General features: G+C 38.9%; 1 protein-coding gene across 1 annotated transcript in view; it reads left to right on the plus strand.

Moving 5' to 3' along the window:
* CNRIP1 (cannabinoid receptor interacting protein 1) overlaps positions 1-13,147 on the plus strand; it is a 25,876-nt gene extending 12,729 nt beyond the window's left edge. Inside the window, exon 4 of the mRNA XM_010845329.1 lies at positions 12,150-13,147. Within this exon, the coding sequence (XP_010843631.1) occupies positions 12,150-12,314 (165 nt within the window). The 3' untranslated portion in view covers positions 12,315-13,147. The remainder of the gene's footprint in view (positions 1-12,149) is intronic.
* Positions 13,148-16,062: the final 2,915 nt, after the last annotated feature.

The following is a 16,062-nucleotide window of genomic DNA, read 5'->3' on the forward strand; positions in this document are numbered from 1 at the left end:
GCTGTTGCTTCAAGTATGCCTGGTAAGCAGACATTGATCAGAAAACTACAAACCTAGCAGAAATCAAATAGACTCCTCATAAATCTACAAACAATGGAAAAATACTAATTTGAATAACATTGAACTCCCCTCCCCAAAAAAACCCCTCTACATTAGAAAAACAGGATATCTGACAGCCCAGTCTTCTTTACCATGAAATCTATTTCACCTAAATTTCAAGAGAGAGAGAGAAAATAAGGTACATCAAGGATTTCTTCATATCTTTTCGCCGTTCTCTTTAGATCATCTTCTTTCTCTGCAATTTTTTTATATAACTGATTTGTCTCTTCTTGATGGCTTTCTAAAAGTTCAGCCTCCACTTCCTGGGCTTTATCGATGGTCTCCTTTATGGTCATTTCCAGTTCCTGTTCCTTTTGTGCCAGCTGTGTATGAAACTCTCTCATCATCTGTTTTAATGTGGAATTGTGCTTCAACTCAAGATCTTCCTGCTCCTGTTTGATTTTCTCTTCCATTTCTTTTTCATACTCTTTCTTTATTATATCCAGTTCTTGCTGATGCTCCTTCCGCAGCATTCGAATATCTTTCTGCAGTTTAACCACCTCCTGGCTCAGCTTCCGCTTCTCCTGCTCTGCCCCTGCTAATTTAAACTCCAGGTCATTGTGATCGGCCTCCATGTTACTAAGCGAGCTGGGCTGAACCACGTGTGATGTGGACTTTCCTTCAGCACCTTCTTCCAAAACTTCTGTGGGTTTACTTTTTCCATTCATCTGTTGTAGAGCCTGTAAACTTTCAAGTTTTGAGGTCAGCTCTTCGATTTCAATTCTGTGTCCTTCCCTCTCTTTCAATAAGCAGGAATCCAGCTCTTTCATTTTTTGCTCCAAGATCTGACAGGTCAAGTCCTCCCCCTGGAGCGTTTTCTGGACATCGTCAACCACATTTTCCAAGTTCTGCTTTGCCCCTGCGTTATTTTTGTCTCCTTCTGCTTCCAAATGCTGGGAAGAAACCAAGGAGTGTTTCTTGTTTTTTCCTTCAAGTTCTTCTTGAAGCTGATTTATCATCACTCGATCCTCATGTTGTTTTGCTTCGGCCTGTTCTATCTTTATTAAGAGCTCCTGGTATTTGCACTGTATTTCAGAATGAGAGGAAATTATTTCTTCTTTTTCCTGCTCCAGCCTCTGCACTAGCATTTCCTTTTCAATTAAATTTCTTTGTAAGACACCGAGTTTTTCTTCACATGCATTATGCACACAGCCTTGGGAATCTGCTTCTTCTTGCTCAGTACACACTGCCACATTTTCTGACAATCTGGGTACAACTGACGTTTCAGATTGTGGTGAACTTTCCGCGGACTTCAGTTTTTCTTCCAAGATGTGAATTTCTCTGTCTCTTTCCTGCAGTTTTGTAGTTAGCTCACTCAGATGGCTTTCTTTGTCTTTTCTGTATTGCTGTTCTTTCTCTTCCATTTGTGATAACAACTGCTTCTTGATGGCAGCAATCTTTTGTTCAGCTTTTTTCTTCAATTCTGCTAATTTCGCAGCACCTTCTGTGAGCAAACTTTTAAAGCACCAGGTAATCCCTACATTTTTATTTGGTTCATTTTCAGATTAACTTCCACATAAATACATTCTATAGTTGCAATCATTTTTAATATATATTGTCCAACTTTCTACATATTTTAAAAATTTTAATGGTAATATAAGACTCTATCACAATGTATCACGATTAGATTTACCCAGATATTAGATATATTGATTGTCCCATCATAAAAAGTGCTATAGTGTAAAATTTTATATATGTATATACATATATATCTACCTCAATCTGAGTAAAAATATTTGGTCAAAAGAACTGAATCTTTAAGGCTGTTCTCCAATATGGCATTTTGGTGTTTGTTTTTTTTTTAAGTTGTACATACTATTTTACAATGTTGCTAGCAATGAAGAAGCCTACTGACTTTGTTATAATTATGACATCACCAAGAATCACTTCAAATGTAATAGATTTTCCAGTTTACTTTTCACTATCACAAGAATGAACATTTCTACATGTCAATTTAATTTTGTTTCTTCTGTAGATTGTTCTTTCATGTTTTGTCAATGCTTCTGTTGAAAATTATTTTTTTAAATCACAGACTCCTAATAAAGAAAAAAATCTGTCATACCTATCCTATTTCTCTTACTTTTGCTCTGTTTTATTTTCCATTGTATAGGAATACAATTACACTAAAATTTTTCATTTTTTATTATGATTTCTTCTTTTAAAATGAAGATGGTTATTTTTTCATAGTCAACAGTCTATTTTGGCTTTCCCATAATTTTAGATTTTATGTGATTTAACTTTCCTCTAATTCAAACTTGATTTATGTTTATATTGTACATCATTTCCAAAAGATTTAAAGTGGTATTTCACATTTTATGGGTCCAAGCAGTAAAGCCTAGGTCCTTAAATATAATTTCTACTCTAGAAGAAGCAGGTGATTGATTGTTCCAACAATGATCATACAGCTTTTGGTTTGTGCATTAGTCATGCATCTGTATTTTATCAGTGATAGGCTGATTCAATTACAGTTGAAATTAGAATTATTAACTGAAATTAGAAGTTTTCCTGATCAAGTATGCAGCTGAAATGTTAAGTGAAAATTTCATTTTAGTGATGAAAGCCTTGCATATGCTTTAACACTATCCTATGACAAAACTTTTGTCAAGCTTAAATATTACACATTGCTGGCACAACCAATTACACAAGTAATAATGAAGTCTTGAGATGTCCAGGTAAAGTCAATTAATCAGGTAGGTGAAGCTACCAAGGAAAGCTGAATTAAAGGGACACCAAAACAACTTCTTATAAGTCTAAGGTTACCTCAAAATAGTTTCTCAGATTTTTAAACGTTGGATAAATGATGCTAGGATAAATTGGCTATTTGGGAGGCTCTGTTCTTCTTTCCTGATGCCTTTCCTTCTTTCGTGATCAAAAAATATTTCAGATGGATTATGAGATTATCTCTAAAGCATCAACTTTGTAAAAAAAAATCAAAATGAAAAGAATCTATCTAAACCTAAAAGAAATGGAAGAAATTCAAAGGTAAAAATGGAAGAAATCCAAAGATTAAAAATGGAAAACTCTGATTACATAAATGTAGGTTTCCTATTAAACATTGTAAGCAAAGTTAAATTAAATTTTCCTTAAAAGGCAATTTAAACTAAAAGGCAAATGATACTTGGTGACACGTGAAAAGCTTATTTATAACATGGATGGTTAAGCAGTGTTGCCTCGATTTACCACTGCCTGTGCAGACAATGCTGCAGCCCTGAAGCTGAACTCAGGATGTTATCAAATGCCATCTGACTTAGATTAGTGGCAGTGATCTCTTTATTCACATAATTCCAGAGGCCCTGGTACAGGGAATTAATGAATGATACCCAACTCTAAGTCCTTCGCTGACAGCTCAGTGGTAAAGAACCTGCCTGCCAGTACAGGAGACAGAGGGGATGTGGGTTCCATCCCTGGGTGGGGAAGATCCCCTAGAGAAGGAAATGGCAACCCACTCCAGTATTATTGCCTGGGAAATCCCACAGACAGAGGAGCCTGGTGGAGGGCTACAGTCCATGGAGTCACAAAAGAGTTGGGCACGGCTTAGTGACTAAACAACAACACCCAACTCTAAAAGCTCTCCACCCCCATTTCAAAGAGTATTGCTGACTTGTACTTTAATGGGACTAATTCTCCACTTGGTCCCTTCAAGGAGAGAGCTCAAAGGGAGATTCTGTCTGCGTTATGATAGTCATCACATTATTCCCCTTTTGTCTGGCCCTCTTAGACAGGAGACTGGGGGGAGTTTGGAGGAATGAGGCAAGCAGTACATGAGCCTGTTGTGAACCTGTGTTGTGCCGCTTACACATACGTTCCCAAACGTAAAATGTGTTCCTCATGTCAACTCTTTCTAATATTTTGGCACAATCTGTTACTTCATATATAAAGAATTCTTAGAAACCAGTAAGGAAGAGAACCTTACTGGACATAGGAAATTGAAAGAGAAGGACATGGGAAATTGAAAAATAAGCAAAAAGTAAAGAGGCTAAAGGAATGCAAATCATCAATAAATATTAAAAAATGATAATTTCACTATTGATAAATATATATATATATAAATAACACAAGGCCAATTTTCACCCACAAAATTTGCCAAATAGTAAAAATAATACTACTAATTCAGTGCTAGTGTATTTCTTTATGAAATATGATTTACTCTAAATTGATTTTGGGTCCTGCAAACTTGCTGAATTTGCTTGTTAATTGCTTCATAGTTTTTGCACACATATTTTTATTGTGAATTGAAAGTTTTGTTTCCCTTTTCCCCCCTCTTGCCTTAAGATACTGACTTAGGGCCACTAAAAAATGCTGAACAGGAATAGAAGCAACTGCTCTCCTTGCCTTATTTCCATCTTATAGGGAAAGGACTCGGTTCACTTAACGTTGAAGGTGATGTTAGCTATTTTTTTTTAATGATGGCCCTTAATCAGACTGAAGAACTTTTCTTCTATTCCTAGTTTGGTGAGAGTTTTTATTATATATATGATAATAAAGTATAAGGATGGTAAAAAGTATAAATAAGGATGGTATAAGTATAAATAAGGTATAAGGCAGTTGAATTACCACATGTTCTTTCTGCATTTATTGATATGATTACATAGTGTTTCTCCTTTATTTTGTTAATATGGCAAATTACATGGATTTTCAAATATTGAACCATCCTTGAGTTCTGAAGATAAACCTCCAATGTAATATCCTTTATTATGTATTGGTGGATTTGATTTACTAATATTTCAAGCAAATAAAATTATATGTAAATTTTATGCATAAATCCATGAGGAATTTTTGTCTGCAACTTTCCTTTACCCGTAATATCCTGGTCAGGTTTTGGTATCAGGGTAACAGTGGCTTCACAAAATGAATTGAGACGTATTCCTTCCTTTGTTACGTAGAATCAGTATTTTCCCCTTAAGTGTATGAATTTATCAATGAAGGCACTGAGCCTGAAATTGTCTTCCTGGGAAGAATTTTAATTACAAATTCAATTTCTTTAGTAGTTAGAGATTTAGTGATAGTTTGTGTCTTTCAAAGAATTTGTACATTTGTACACCAAATGTATTGGTATATGTTGTTGTTTAGTCTCTAGGTTGTGGCCAACACTTTTGCAACCCAATGGACTGCACCCTGCCAGATTCCTCGGTCCTTGAGATTTCCTAAACAAGGATACTGGAGTGAGTTACCATTGCTTCTCCCAGGGATCTTCCCAATGCAGGGATTGAACCCATGTCTCCTGCATTGGCAGGCAGATGTTTTTACCACTGAGCCACCAGGGAAGCCCATTATTGGTATACCATTGTTCCTAATCTAAGGATCCCATGTTGTTACCAATATAGGATCAATAGTGATAGCATCTTTCATTCCTAATATTGGTAATTTGCCTTCTTTTTCCTGCTCAGTTTTATCAATTTTAAAGAGTTTTTAAAGAAGATTTTAGTTTCATCAGTTTTTCTTTACTGTTTTCCTTTTTCTGTTTCATTTGTTTCTGCTCTTTATTGCTTTTCTTCTTCTTACTACTATACAGTTAAAATTAAAAGAACTGGCAATGTCAGCTTTTGGAGAGAATGTATCAATAGAACAACTGAAATTCATATTGCTGGTGGGAAAGTAAAATGGCACAATCACTTTGGGAAAGTTTAGCAATTTCTTATGAAGTTAGGTATACTTATAAGACTTAGAACTTTTAACCCTATCTATTCAGCTAAGAGAAATGGAAAATAAGGATTTACTAATAAAACTTCAAACGATACAGGAATAGAGATGTTCAGAATCCAGTAGGAGTTGGTAGGTCATACCACAGTAAAAGTTATAGATGTTTATTTACACTGAATTAGTTTACTAATGAAGTAACATCTATCAATACAGTAAGTTCATTCTGTGCTCCTAAGTCAATGAATTTCTGAGTCACTTTATTCTTGATGAATTTCACAAGTCACTGGTGAAATTGAGTAGAATGGTGAATAGAGAGAAGTACTCTGGGGATTCTAGGTCATATGGTTGTAAGACCACCACAGAAATTGTTTAAAACAAATTCTTCAGGACTTCCTTGGTGGTACAGTGATTAAATATCTGCCTTCCAATTTAGGAGACATGAGTTCAATCCACAAATCGGGAAGATTCCATATGCCATGGGGCAACTAAGCCCATGTGCTACAATTACTAAACCCACACTCTAGAGCCCATGAGCCACAACTACTGAACCCATACAACTACCGAGCCCAAGTGCTGCAACCCAGAGCCTTTGTGCCGAGAGCCTTTTCTCTTCAACAGGAAAAGCCACCACAGTGAGAAGCCCATGTACCGCAACTAGAGAGTAGCCCCTGCTCTCCTTAGGGAAAGCCTGCACAGAGTAACAAAGACCCAGCACAACAGAAAAAAAAAATTAATAAAATATTTACTGTTTATTAACAAGTCAAGATTCCTCACTTAGTACTGAGGACAACAAATGATTCTCCTCTCCTTAGAATCTGATGGGTTTCCCTTCACATTGGTTGTGAAATTAAAGTGTACCAAGGCTTGTAACTTGTAAGAACACTAAAGTAAATAAAATGTCCAGGTGTATAGTAGAGTGTCAGTTTCAGAATACGATAAACTGGGTGGCTTAAACACCAGATATTTATTTCTCACAGTTCTGGAGGCTGGAAATCCAAGATCAAGGTGCCAGCAGACCTGGTGTCTAATGAGAACACTGTTCTGATTCATAGACAGCTTCTTTCTTAGCATGGGAGAAACAGATAAGGAACAGAGAAACAGATCATCCCTCTCATGTCTACTTTTGTAAGGGCACTAATTCTATTCATGAGGGCTCCATCTTCCCGCTGTAATTACTTCTGGAGGATCCCACTTCCAAATACTGTCACTGGGGATTTAGGCTTCACCATATGAGTTTTGGGGAGATACAATCAGTCTGTAGTGGCGTCCTAAAACGTTCTACACATGACAATTCATAGATGTTCTTCTCATTCAGGGAGGAAAAAGAAACACTGTTCAGTAGCTTGTAGCTCATTTGCTTGTACACTGGTTATCAGTTTCTAGAGGAAAATGAGGAAACCTAGCTTCTTGACTTGCTCCTACCACTAGCTGGCTGCACAGTACTAGAGCAACTCACGTAACCTCTCTGAATTAGTTCTTTCATCCACAAAATGGAGATGTTAAAACCAGTCACAAGACTGAATGAGATTAAATGATAGTAATTGTGTATTTTAAAAAAGAGAGCTATTAAATGCACAGAATTATACTGTGTCTAATTGCATCACTGGGGAGCTTGCCTGGGTAGATTTTCCTTGGAAGGCACAGATGGGTTGGGAGCGGGTAGAGAGCTGTGTAGTTGTTTCTGTTCTTCAAAAACAATGTCAGCTTTGAAGACCCCATCTGTTCTTAGCCAGAACAGAAGAAAGCCTGAGTTAGGTAGAGATGGCCAGGAAATAGAGCTCCAGAAGGAAGACTACAAAGAGCGCTTATGAGAAGTTAAAACAATTAAGATGTGGGAGAGAGGAAAATAATGCCTAGTCACCAGCAGTTAAGTTTACTATAACATGGCCTTGAATCCAACATTAATAAAAGAGAAACAGAGTAGAATTTTTAGCTGTGACTTGCTGTCAACATATTTCTGTTTTGGTGTACTGTGTTACTGAGAATTCTTGGATGGAGACTTTCTTAGTTGTAAGGATACTCAGATGTAAGTGTAGTGCCTTAAGGGCTTTCATTTTTGTTTATTGCCTGTGGTCATAATCATCTTTATTTGTTTTTGTGACTAACTTTTATTTATATCTAGTTCCAAAAAGGCCGCAGTATTGTTTCTCCCTAACCTTGTTTCAAGCTGCTCCTGAGAAAGTTTAGTTGGTGTTTATAAAATATTTTTATAACTTAATTCAGTTGCACTTAAAATGTACAGTATCCTACGTTGGTCAAAAGTAATAGTAAGTTATCTCGGTGATTTGTAAAATGAGATATCAGTTTATTATTACCACTTAAGGGTGGTATTATAAACAAAGTTGTAATGTTTTCATTAGGATATATGTATCCTTAATAGATTTTATTAAATCCCTAGGGTTTGAGGGATATTTATGTTAATTTTTCAGGGGTGATAGATCCATTTCACCATTTAAAATATTCTTTCTGCTTATAAGAGTAACATTTATTGCAGAAAATCTAAGTAGAAAGATAGAGAAAGTTTACTTTGGGAACTGTTGTTAATATTTTTCCTTTTTCTTTTCTCTATACATCCTAGTGTATTTGAGCTCATTTTCAGCCATCTCTTTTCTGTTAACATTGTTTTAATCATCTTCTGTCATCATTAAAACTAAATTCCTGGGCTTCCCTGGGGGCTCAGTGGTAAAGAACCCATCTGCCAATGCAGAAGACACAGTTTCAATCCCTGATGAGGAAGGATTCGACATGCCCCTGGGCAACTAAGCCCGTGTGCCACAGCTACTGAGCCTGCTCTCTAGAGTCCGCCGACCACAGCTACTGAGCCCATGCGCTGCAACTACTGAAGCCCACATGCCTCAGAGCACATGCGCCCAACAAGGAGCCACCGCAGTAAGAAGTTCGGGCACCACAACCAAAGCATAGCCCCCACTCGCCACAACTAGAGAAAAGCCTGCACAACAGCGAAGACCCAGCAGAGGCAAAACTAAATAAATAATACATTAAAAAAAAACACCTAAATTTCTGTGTGGAGGTTATACATATTCAGGGTACAGATATACCACCATTTCTCATAATACTTTCCTAAGGTTTTAGGCTTAAATTGCTTCTGGTATTTGAAAATATTTGCTAAGTTGATAGGTGAACAAGTTACAAAACTCTGAAAGTTTGTATTTCTTTAATTACTAATAATACTACATTTGAATATTTTTCAGAGTTAGCCAATTGTTTTAATGAACTGTTCAGTTTTATCCAAATGTTCTTAGTAGTTCTTCACATATTTTATGTTAAGGATATTAGCTATTTGGTAAAACTTGTAAATACAATTTGGCTTAACATTTTTTCTGATTATAAAAGTAAAATTTGATCATTAAATCTTTAAAGTACCAATAAGTACATAGAAGAAAATTAAACTTATTCCATCAGCAGTAACATGTATAATTTTTTAAATGTAATTTATTTATTGGCTGCACTGGGTCTGCGTTGCATGCAGGCTTTCTCTAGTTGCGGAGAGTGGGGGCTCCTCTCTAGATGTGGTGCACGGGCTTCTCGTTGCTGTGACTTCTCTTGTTGCAGAGCCTAGGTTCTAGGGCATGGGGTTCAGTAGTTGTAGCCCCTGGCTCAGTAGTCGCTTCTCATAGTCTCTAGAGCACAGGCTCAGTAGTGGTGGTGCCTGGGCTTAGTTGCTGCACGGCATGTGGGATCTTCCCGGACCAGAAATCGAACCATGTCCCCTGCATTGCAAGGTGGATTCTTAACCACTGGACCACCAGGAAAGTCCGTAACATGTATAATTTTAATGAAATTAATGCTAGACAGTCTTGTTGGTACTCTGCTTAGTTCAGGTAACAATACAGAATAATAGAAATTTTTTATTTAAATATTTACATTTAGAATTGTTACATAGTATCCCACTATATAGATATGCCATAATTAATTAAGGATGGAAATTTAGTATTCAGTTTTTCACTATTCTGAACACTGTGATGTCAAGATAAATTATAAATGAAATTGCTATACCCAAGTTATGTTCACAGCTTTACTTGATACAAATTACCCTTCCAAAAGGCTGTGTAATTCAGTTCCCACTGGCAGGGTTAAGAATACCTGTCTCCTTGTTGCTCATTAAAAATAAATATTTTTAATTTTTAATCAACATTGTTGTATAGTTTACATTTAATAAATATACCCATTTAAAGTATACTGATCAATGAGTTTTAACAAACACATACATGTGCTCTTGTAACCACCACCCCAATCAAGATGTAAAATGTTTCCGTCACCTGCAAAAAGTTGCCTGTGGCACATTTTCATCAATCATCTATCCCCTCCTCCTACCTCAGGTAGCCTATGTAACCACAGATATTTCCTCTCAGCATAGATTATATTCTGGGGCTTCCCTGATGGCTCAGCAGGTAAAGAATCCACCTGCAGTGCAGGACACACAAGAGATGCAGTTTCAATCCCTGAGTCAGGGAGATCCCCTGGAGTAGGAACTGGCAACCCACTCCAGTATTCTTGCCTGGAAAACTCCATGGACAGAGGAGCCTGGCATTCTATCACTATAAACTATATAGATACACATATATATGTACAAACATATATGGAATCATATAGTACATATATTCTTTGGGGTCTGGATTCTTTTGCTCAGCATGACTTTGAAATCCAACCTTATTGCTGCCTGGATCAGTATGTTCTATTTTATTGTTAAGTAAAAAGCCTTTTTATATTAATAGATACACCAAAATGTGTCTATCAGCAGGTAAATGATGGAACATTTGGGTTGATTCCAGTCTAGGGCTTTTGTGAATAAAGCTGCATATTTGTGCACAGGTCTTTAAGTCATTCCTTTCTAAAAAGAGAGACTTCATTTTCTTAGCTGAGAGAAGATTTGTGGACTCGAGGTACATCATCCACTGTTACAAGTCAAGCAAATTTTCCAAAGGCAAGCCAAACCTTGTTTTGGGATCAGATTAACAAGATGAGGCAATGGTGCAGGATATAATTTTGAAAGCATCTTGGAAAGCTATCTGGGAAGCACCTGATCACCCTCCCCCTGTGGCAGCCGCAAGTAGAAGGCTCCTATTGCTCCCTGCCCTCCCCCTTCCACGTCTTCTGGCTCCTGACAAGTCTAAGAACCCTACTAAGTCAGTGCCTGTCTCCTCCCGTGACAAGGGAGGGTCAGAGGAGAAAATAACAGCAGGCATCATGCTATTTAATGCCAGGTCCCCTAAATAGCTCCAGGAGATGGCGGCAGGGTCAGGCTACCCTGCAGGCCACTTGAGCCCCTGCCCAGTGGCCTCTAGGGTATTCTGTACCCTCTTCTCAGCTACATGAGAATTGTGTGCTCATGACTCTGGAGGATTCTGTGCAGTGTTTTCAGGGCCTGTCTTCTGGAAGAAGAAGGCAAATTTCTTGGGAACAAGGAGCATCCCTTATACAAATTTTTCTATGTGCAAGGCACACAGTAGGTACTCAACTGTGGCTTTGGATAATGTATAATCAAAACCTGAGGCATGGGCATGGCTTATAAACAATAGTACTTGAAAGTTAGCGTCTTTAACAAGGAAATGCTTTCAATAAAATAGGCTTTCCTGGAGTTGAAATTAATGATGGGAGGGCAGTTGTATCTTATGTTTAGTCATGTTGTACACACGTTATTTTGTACAACTGTTTTTTGAAATAGAAACCAAAAACAATCAGTAAACACCATTCCCTCTCTTCTCTTCCCAATCTCCCTTCTGTGGCAAGCTCTGAAATTCTGAGATTCTAAGAGTCATTTCCAGAACTTAAATTTGGGAAACATATACATTTGGGGAGTTATTTTTATTAAAGGCAATATCATAGCAAATGCAATAAGTGTAATGTGAATATGATTTTATAGAGAAATAAATGACTTACAGATAGCTTTTCAGGAAAATCTCTCTTGTAACAAAGGAAGATCCTTCTTTAGAGTAAAAGGCCTAAGCTTTTATCACAGGAGCCTGGAGTAATTATACGGGTTAATAAAACGCAAGGGGGCAGAGTGTAGGGAGGAGAGTTAGTCGTTGCAAACCTCTTGGCGCAGGCTTCCTTTGTTTTTGCAGCAGTCCACATCGGTCAGGTCACAACGTTACCGGAAACCTCCAACAAGATGAATGTTACTCTCTGTTCTGCAACATTTTACCTCCATATGAGTAGAAAAGTGTACTCTTAAAAGTCAGAACCTTGAAAATGGGCTATCCTGTGTATTTCAGGTAACATTCTTACCTCGAAGCAAAAACAATAGAATGTGAAGGTTAAAGTAAAAGAAACAGCTCTAAAATGGAGTCAGATTTGTTCTTCCCTATTAACACCTCTCCCACGAACATCAGCTGTCTACTGCTAGTGGCAGAATGAGTTTTTGATGGGGTGTGCTTCTCTTCCCTCAGTTCACTGACATTGGGACCTTCGAGACGATGTGGCAGGTCAAGTTCTACAATTACCACAAGCGAGATCACTGCCAGTGGGGAAGTCCCTTCTCTGTCATTGAGTATGAGTGCAAGCCCAACGAGACCCGCAGTCTCATGTGGGTGAATAAGGAGTCCTTCCTCTGAAGACAGCACTTTCTGATGCTGCTGGACAGTCTCTTCAGAGATCCACTTTTAGACAACCCAGCACAAGCCTTCACCGAGGCACACCACACCACTGCTGTGTCCCGTCGGGTGCCAAGGACCCATTAGCCCCGATTATTTTTGAAAGTGTAATTCCCTTTGATTCAGTATCCCTGACACAAAAGATTGTGATGTTCCCTCCCTACGGGGCTCTCTTTCTGTATTCTGTACTGATATCCCTGCCTCCAATTGTTCCTGGTCACCCTGGTGACCTCCTGGAGGAGCTTCCTGGAATCTTCAGGCCCTGTCCTGCATTTAACTTCTCCACTGAAGACTGTGCTGTTTTGTTTCCAAGTTGAGTGCTTCCCTCTTTTTTGTTAAATGTTAAATAAAAAATAACAATGTGTGTGGGTTCCATCCCAAGTGTGCTATGGTAACATGTAACTTGCAATGTTTTCCATCTCTCAAAGCAGGCTTTGTGAAAATGTGATGCAAACAGCAGTCAATGGGACTCAAGTGTTGTGCTTTCTACAAACAGCTTGGCTTTTTCAGGGAAGGATAATGACAGAAGAAAAGGACAAATGTTTAAGGATTTATAACTTAGTAAAACCCAAGTAATGTATTGTGCTGTGGCCTAGTGAAAGTGGGAGAGAGCTTGCGTGGACCACTGTTAAGATGACCAAAAGTGACAAGGTCACCTTTTTGGTAAGTGATTGTGGTGTCCAAACAGGCATACTGATGGCCTCCCTACATTCCCCTCCACTTGAACTTTGTAAAAATGTGTATGGAAATGTAATCAACTTTTGATATTTCTTAATAAAGATATTGAAAATCATCCTTGACTTACCTTCTTAGTTTGGGCAATGTTCAGCAGGTAGACCTCTGCTTCAGGTCAGCTCTACTAAGACTGTTCCCGAGTCCAAACTGGTACTGCTAACTGCGTGACAGGTCAATAAATCAAGAGACGACGTGTTGGGTCAAAGAATAGAACTTCATTTGGAAAGCCAGCAACCCAAGAAGATGGTGGACTAGTGTCCCAAAGAACCATCTTACCTGAGTTGAATTCAGGCATCCTTCAGAATACTAAAAAGGGAGGAAACGTGGCTGATTGTTGCAAACTTCTTAATGTCGGAGTCATTTTACTTGCAGCTGTCTGCATAGGTCAGGTCATGGTGTTCTGCAAACCTCCAACAAAACAAATGTTATTCTCTATGTTCTGCAACCTTTTAATCTCTCTATGATTAGGAAACTGGTACACTTTGAAAGGTCAGAGCCTTGAGAATGGGCTTTCCTGTGTATTTCAGACTGTAGGCCACATTCTTTTACAAAAGTACAGAGCCAGCATGACAAAGCACAGGCAACAGAACACAAAGATTGGAGCTAAAGGAACAGATCCAATATGAAGCCAAGTTTATTTTTCTCTGTTACAAGATCTCCACCTATGTTGCAAGGCCAGGGGGATATACCTGGAGTAGAATTAGCACACTTACTCATTGATCAGTTCTGACCCTTACACAGGGAATACTCCACCTGGCTCCAACAAAGCAAACGCAGGCTTGAGTTCTTGGTGAACAATCAAAAAATGTCCCTCTCCTTGTCTCCATTCCTTCTTCCAGGGTGACCAGTCCCCTATCAGCCAGCCATGTAGCTGAGCTGTTTGAGGATGTGGCTCTGTAACTGTGCGTGTCCATCAAGGTAGAGGCCTCCTTGCCTGCTCCCAGACACTGCAAGACACCTGGCACAAAGCCAATATTCCATGCAGGTTGAGGATAAATCTCTAAAAGGCAAAGAACCATTCTCTTGAAAAGTGACTTAATGGAAATTCCCTGACTGTCCAGTGGTTAAGACTCTGTGCTTCTAATGCAGGAGGGCTTGGGTTTGATCCCTGGTCAGGGAACTAGGATCCCACATGCCATGCAGTGTGGCCAAAAAATTTTTTTTAATATATATAAATATATTTGCACATAGATGAGGGAGAAAAGAAAAGTAACTTACCACTTGGTAACAATATGTAATGTTCACTTGGGAAGCACAAATCCTACTGGGTTGGAAAAAGTTGGGGATTTGTTTCTTGCTGCCTGTGAACCTTCCATGTAAGAATGAAAAGTGAAAGTGAAATTCACTCAGTCGTGTCCGACTCTATGCAGTCCATGGAATCCTCCAGGCCAGAATACTGGAGTGGGGAGCCTTTCCCATCTCCAGGGGATCTTCCCAACCCAGTGACTGAACCCAGGTCTCTTACATTGCAGGCGGATTCTTTACCAGCTGAGCCACAAAGGAAGCCCAAGAATACTGGAATGGGTAGCCTATGCCTTCTCCAGGAGATCTTTCCAACCCAGGAATTGAACCGGGGTCTCCTGCATTGCAGGTAGATTCTTTACCAACTGAGCTATCAGGGAAGCCTGGGACTGTTGTAGAAATGAATTTGGAAGACTGGCCGCGGAACTTCTGCACCTGTATGTTACTTACCTGCAATGAGGCTGGACTGCCAGCAGAGCCCAGCAATGCCTTGGATTTGGGCTAATCGTGAGTGGTATTAAAAGAGAAGAGTATGCTTCTCAATTCTCTTGTTTTTCAAAAATGGCAGTGTCTATTACAACTGCTGCTACATGTTAGCATTAATCCATTCCTAATTACTGTGTTTTAAAAGTTAACACTTGACTTCAAACATTGAGATATTTAAAGTAATAGATTTACTACAGGCAGAGGCTTAAGTTTTCTTCCAGAATATTCAGGGGAAATGCAGAGTTATTAGAAGGTGGAGTAAATGTGAAAACCACATATCTTAGCCTGTTGAAACATTTGCTGAGTCAGTATTCTCATTTGGGAAACAAGCTAGTGACTCATTCATCAGAGCCTTAGTATTTGTTTTGAGAGGTAGAAGCAGTATCGTGACTTTGGTCATTTTCCATGTTTTTGTTTTTTTTCTAACTAGAGGCTTCCAGTTTTGAGTTTGGAATGACTTAAGGTAGGGCTGGGGGAAATATGGCCCATATCACTGGACACACCCTCCCACCAAAGAGAGAGAAGATGAACTCCGACCCAGAAGCTGGGGGGTCCGAGTCCTAGAGACATGCTGGGTGGGTTTCAGTGTTCACCATTATTCTGCTTGTGACTAAAATGAGCTGGCTAGTGGAATTCTAACACACATTAAGATTCATGGTTTATACCACTACTTTGTACCCCTTATTTTGTTTAAGTGTGTGTGTGTGTGTGTGTGTGTGTGTGTTTCCCTTGAGGCTAGGAGGTAAGGTTGAATCAAGGGAGGTGAGGAGAGGATGAAGATGAAGTAAACAGGAAATCTTAACAGCTAATCTGCCACGTTAAGTGATCTCTCCTGGCATCTCCTGTTCTACTTATGATTGGACTCAAGCCCAGTCTCTCTGGCTACTTCTCGGCATAGCTCGCCTCCTACTCCTAAATTCAAGTGCTCAGCTATATCAAGCTGCTGAGTTGTAACTTTGCCCCTCGACCATCTGGAAGGGCTATTTTTATACAAGTTGTAGCCACGTCTCTCTACTTCTAAGCATCGGATGGCTACCCAGAAGCTTGAGGAACTAGGCCATCCTTCCAATTACCATGATGACTGAAACACTTTGGAACAGGTGGAAGAGTAGAAATGCCTTGAATTTCTATTTTGTGACACCTTGCTTATTGAGAAGTCACTTATCCAGCCATCTAAACCATCCAGAATCCCAGTTGAGGACAGAAAACATGCCCAAAAGTGAAGATCTCCATCACAGGTGTCACA

This window comes from Bison bison, unplaced genomic scaffold (assembly GCF_000754665.1).
Source record: "Bison bison bison isolate TAMUID 2011002044 unplaced genomic scaffold, Bison_UMD1.0 scf7180017864215, whole genome shotgun sequence".
NCBI classification, from domain to species: Eukaryota; Metazoa; Chordata; class Mammalia; order Artiodactyla; family Bovidae; genus Bison; species Bison bison.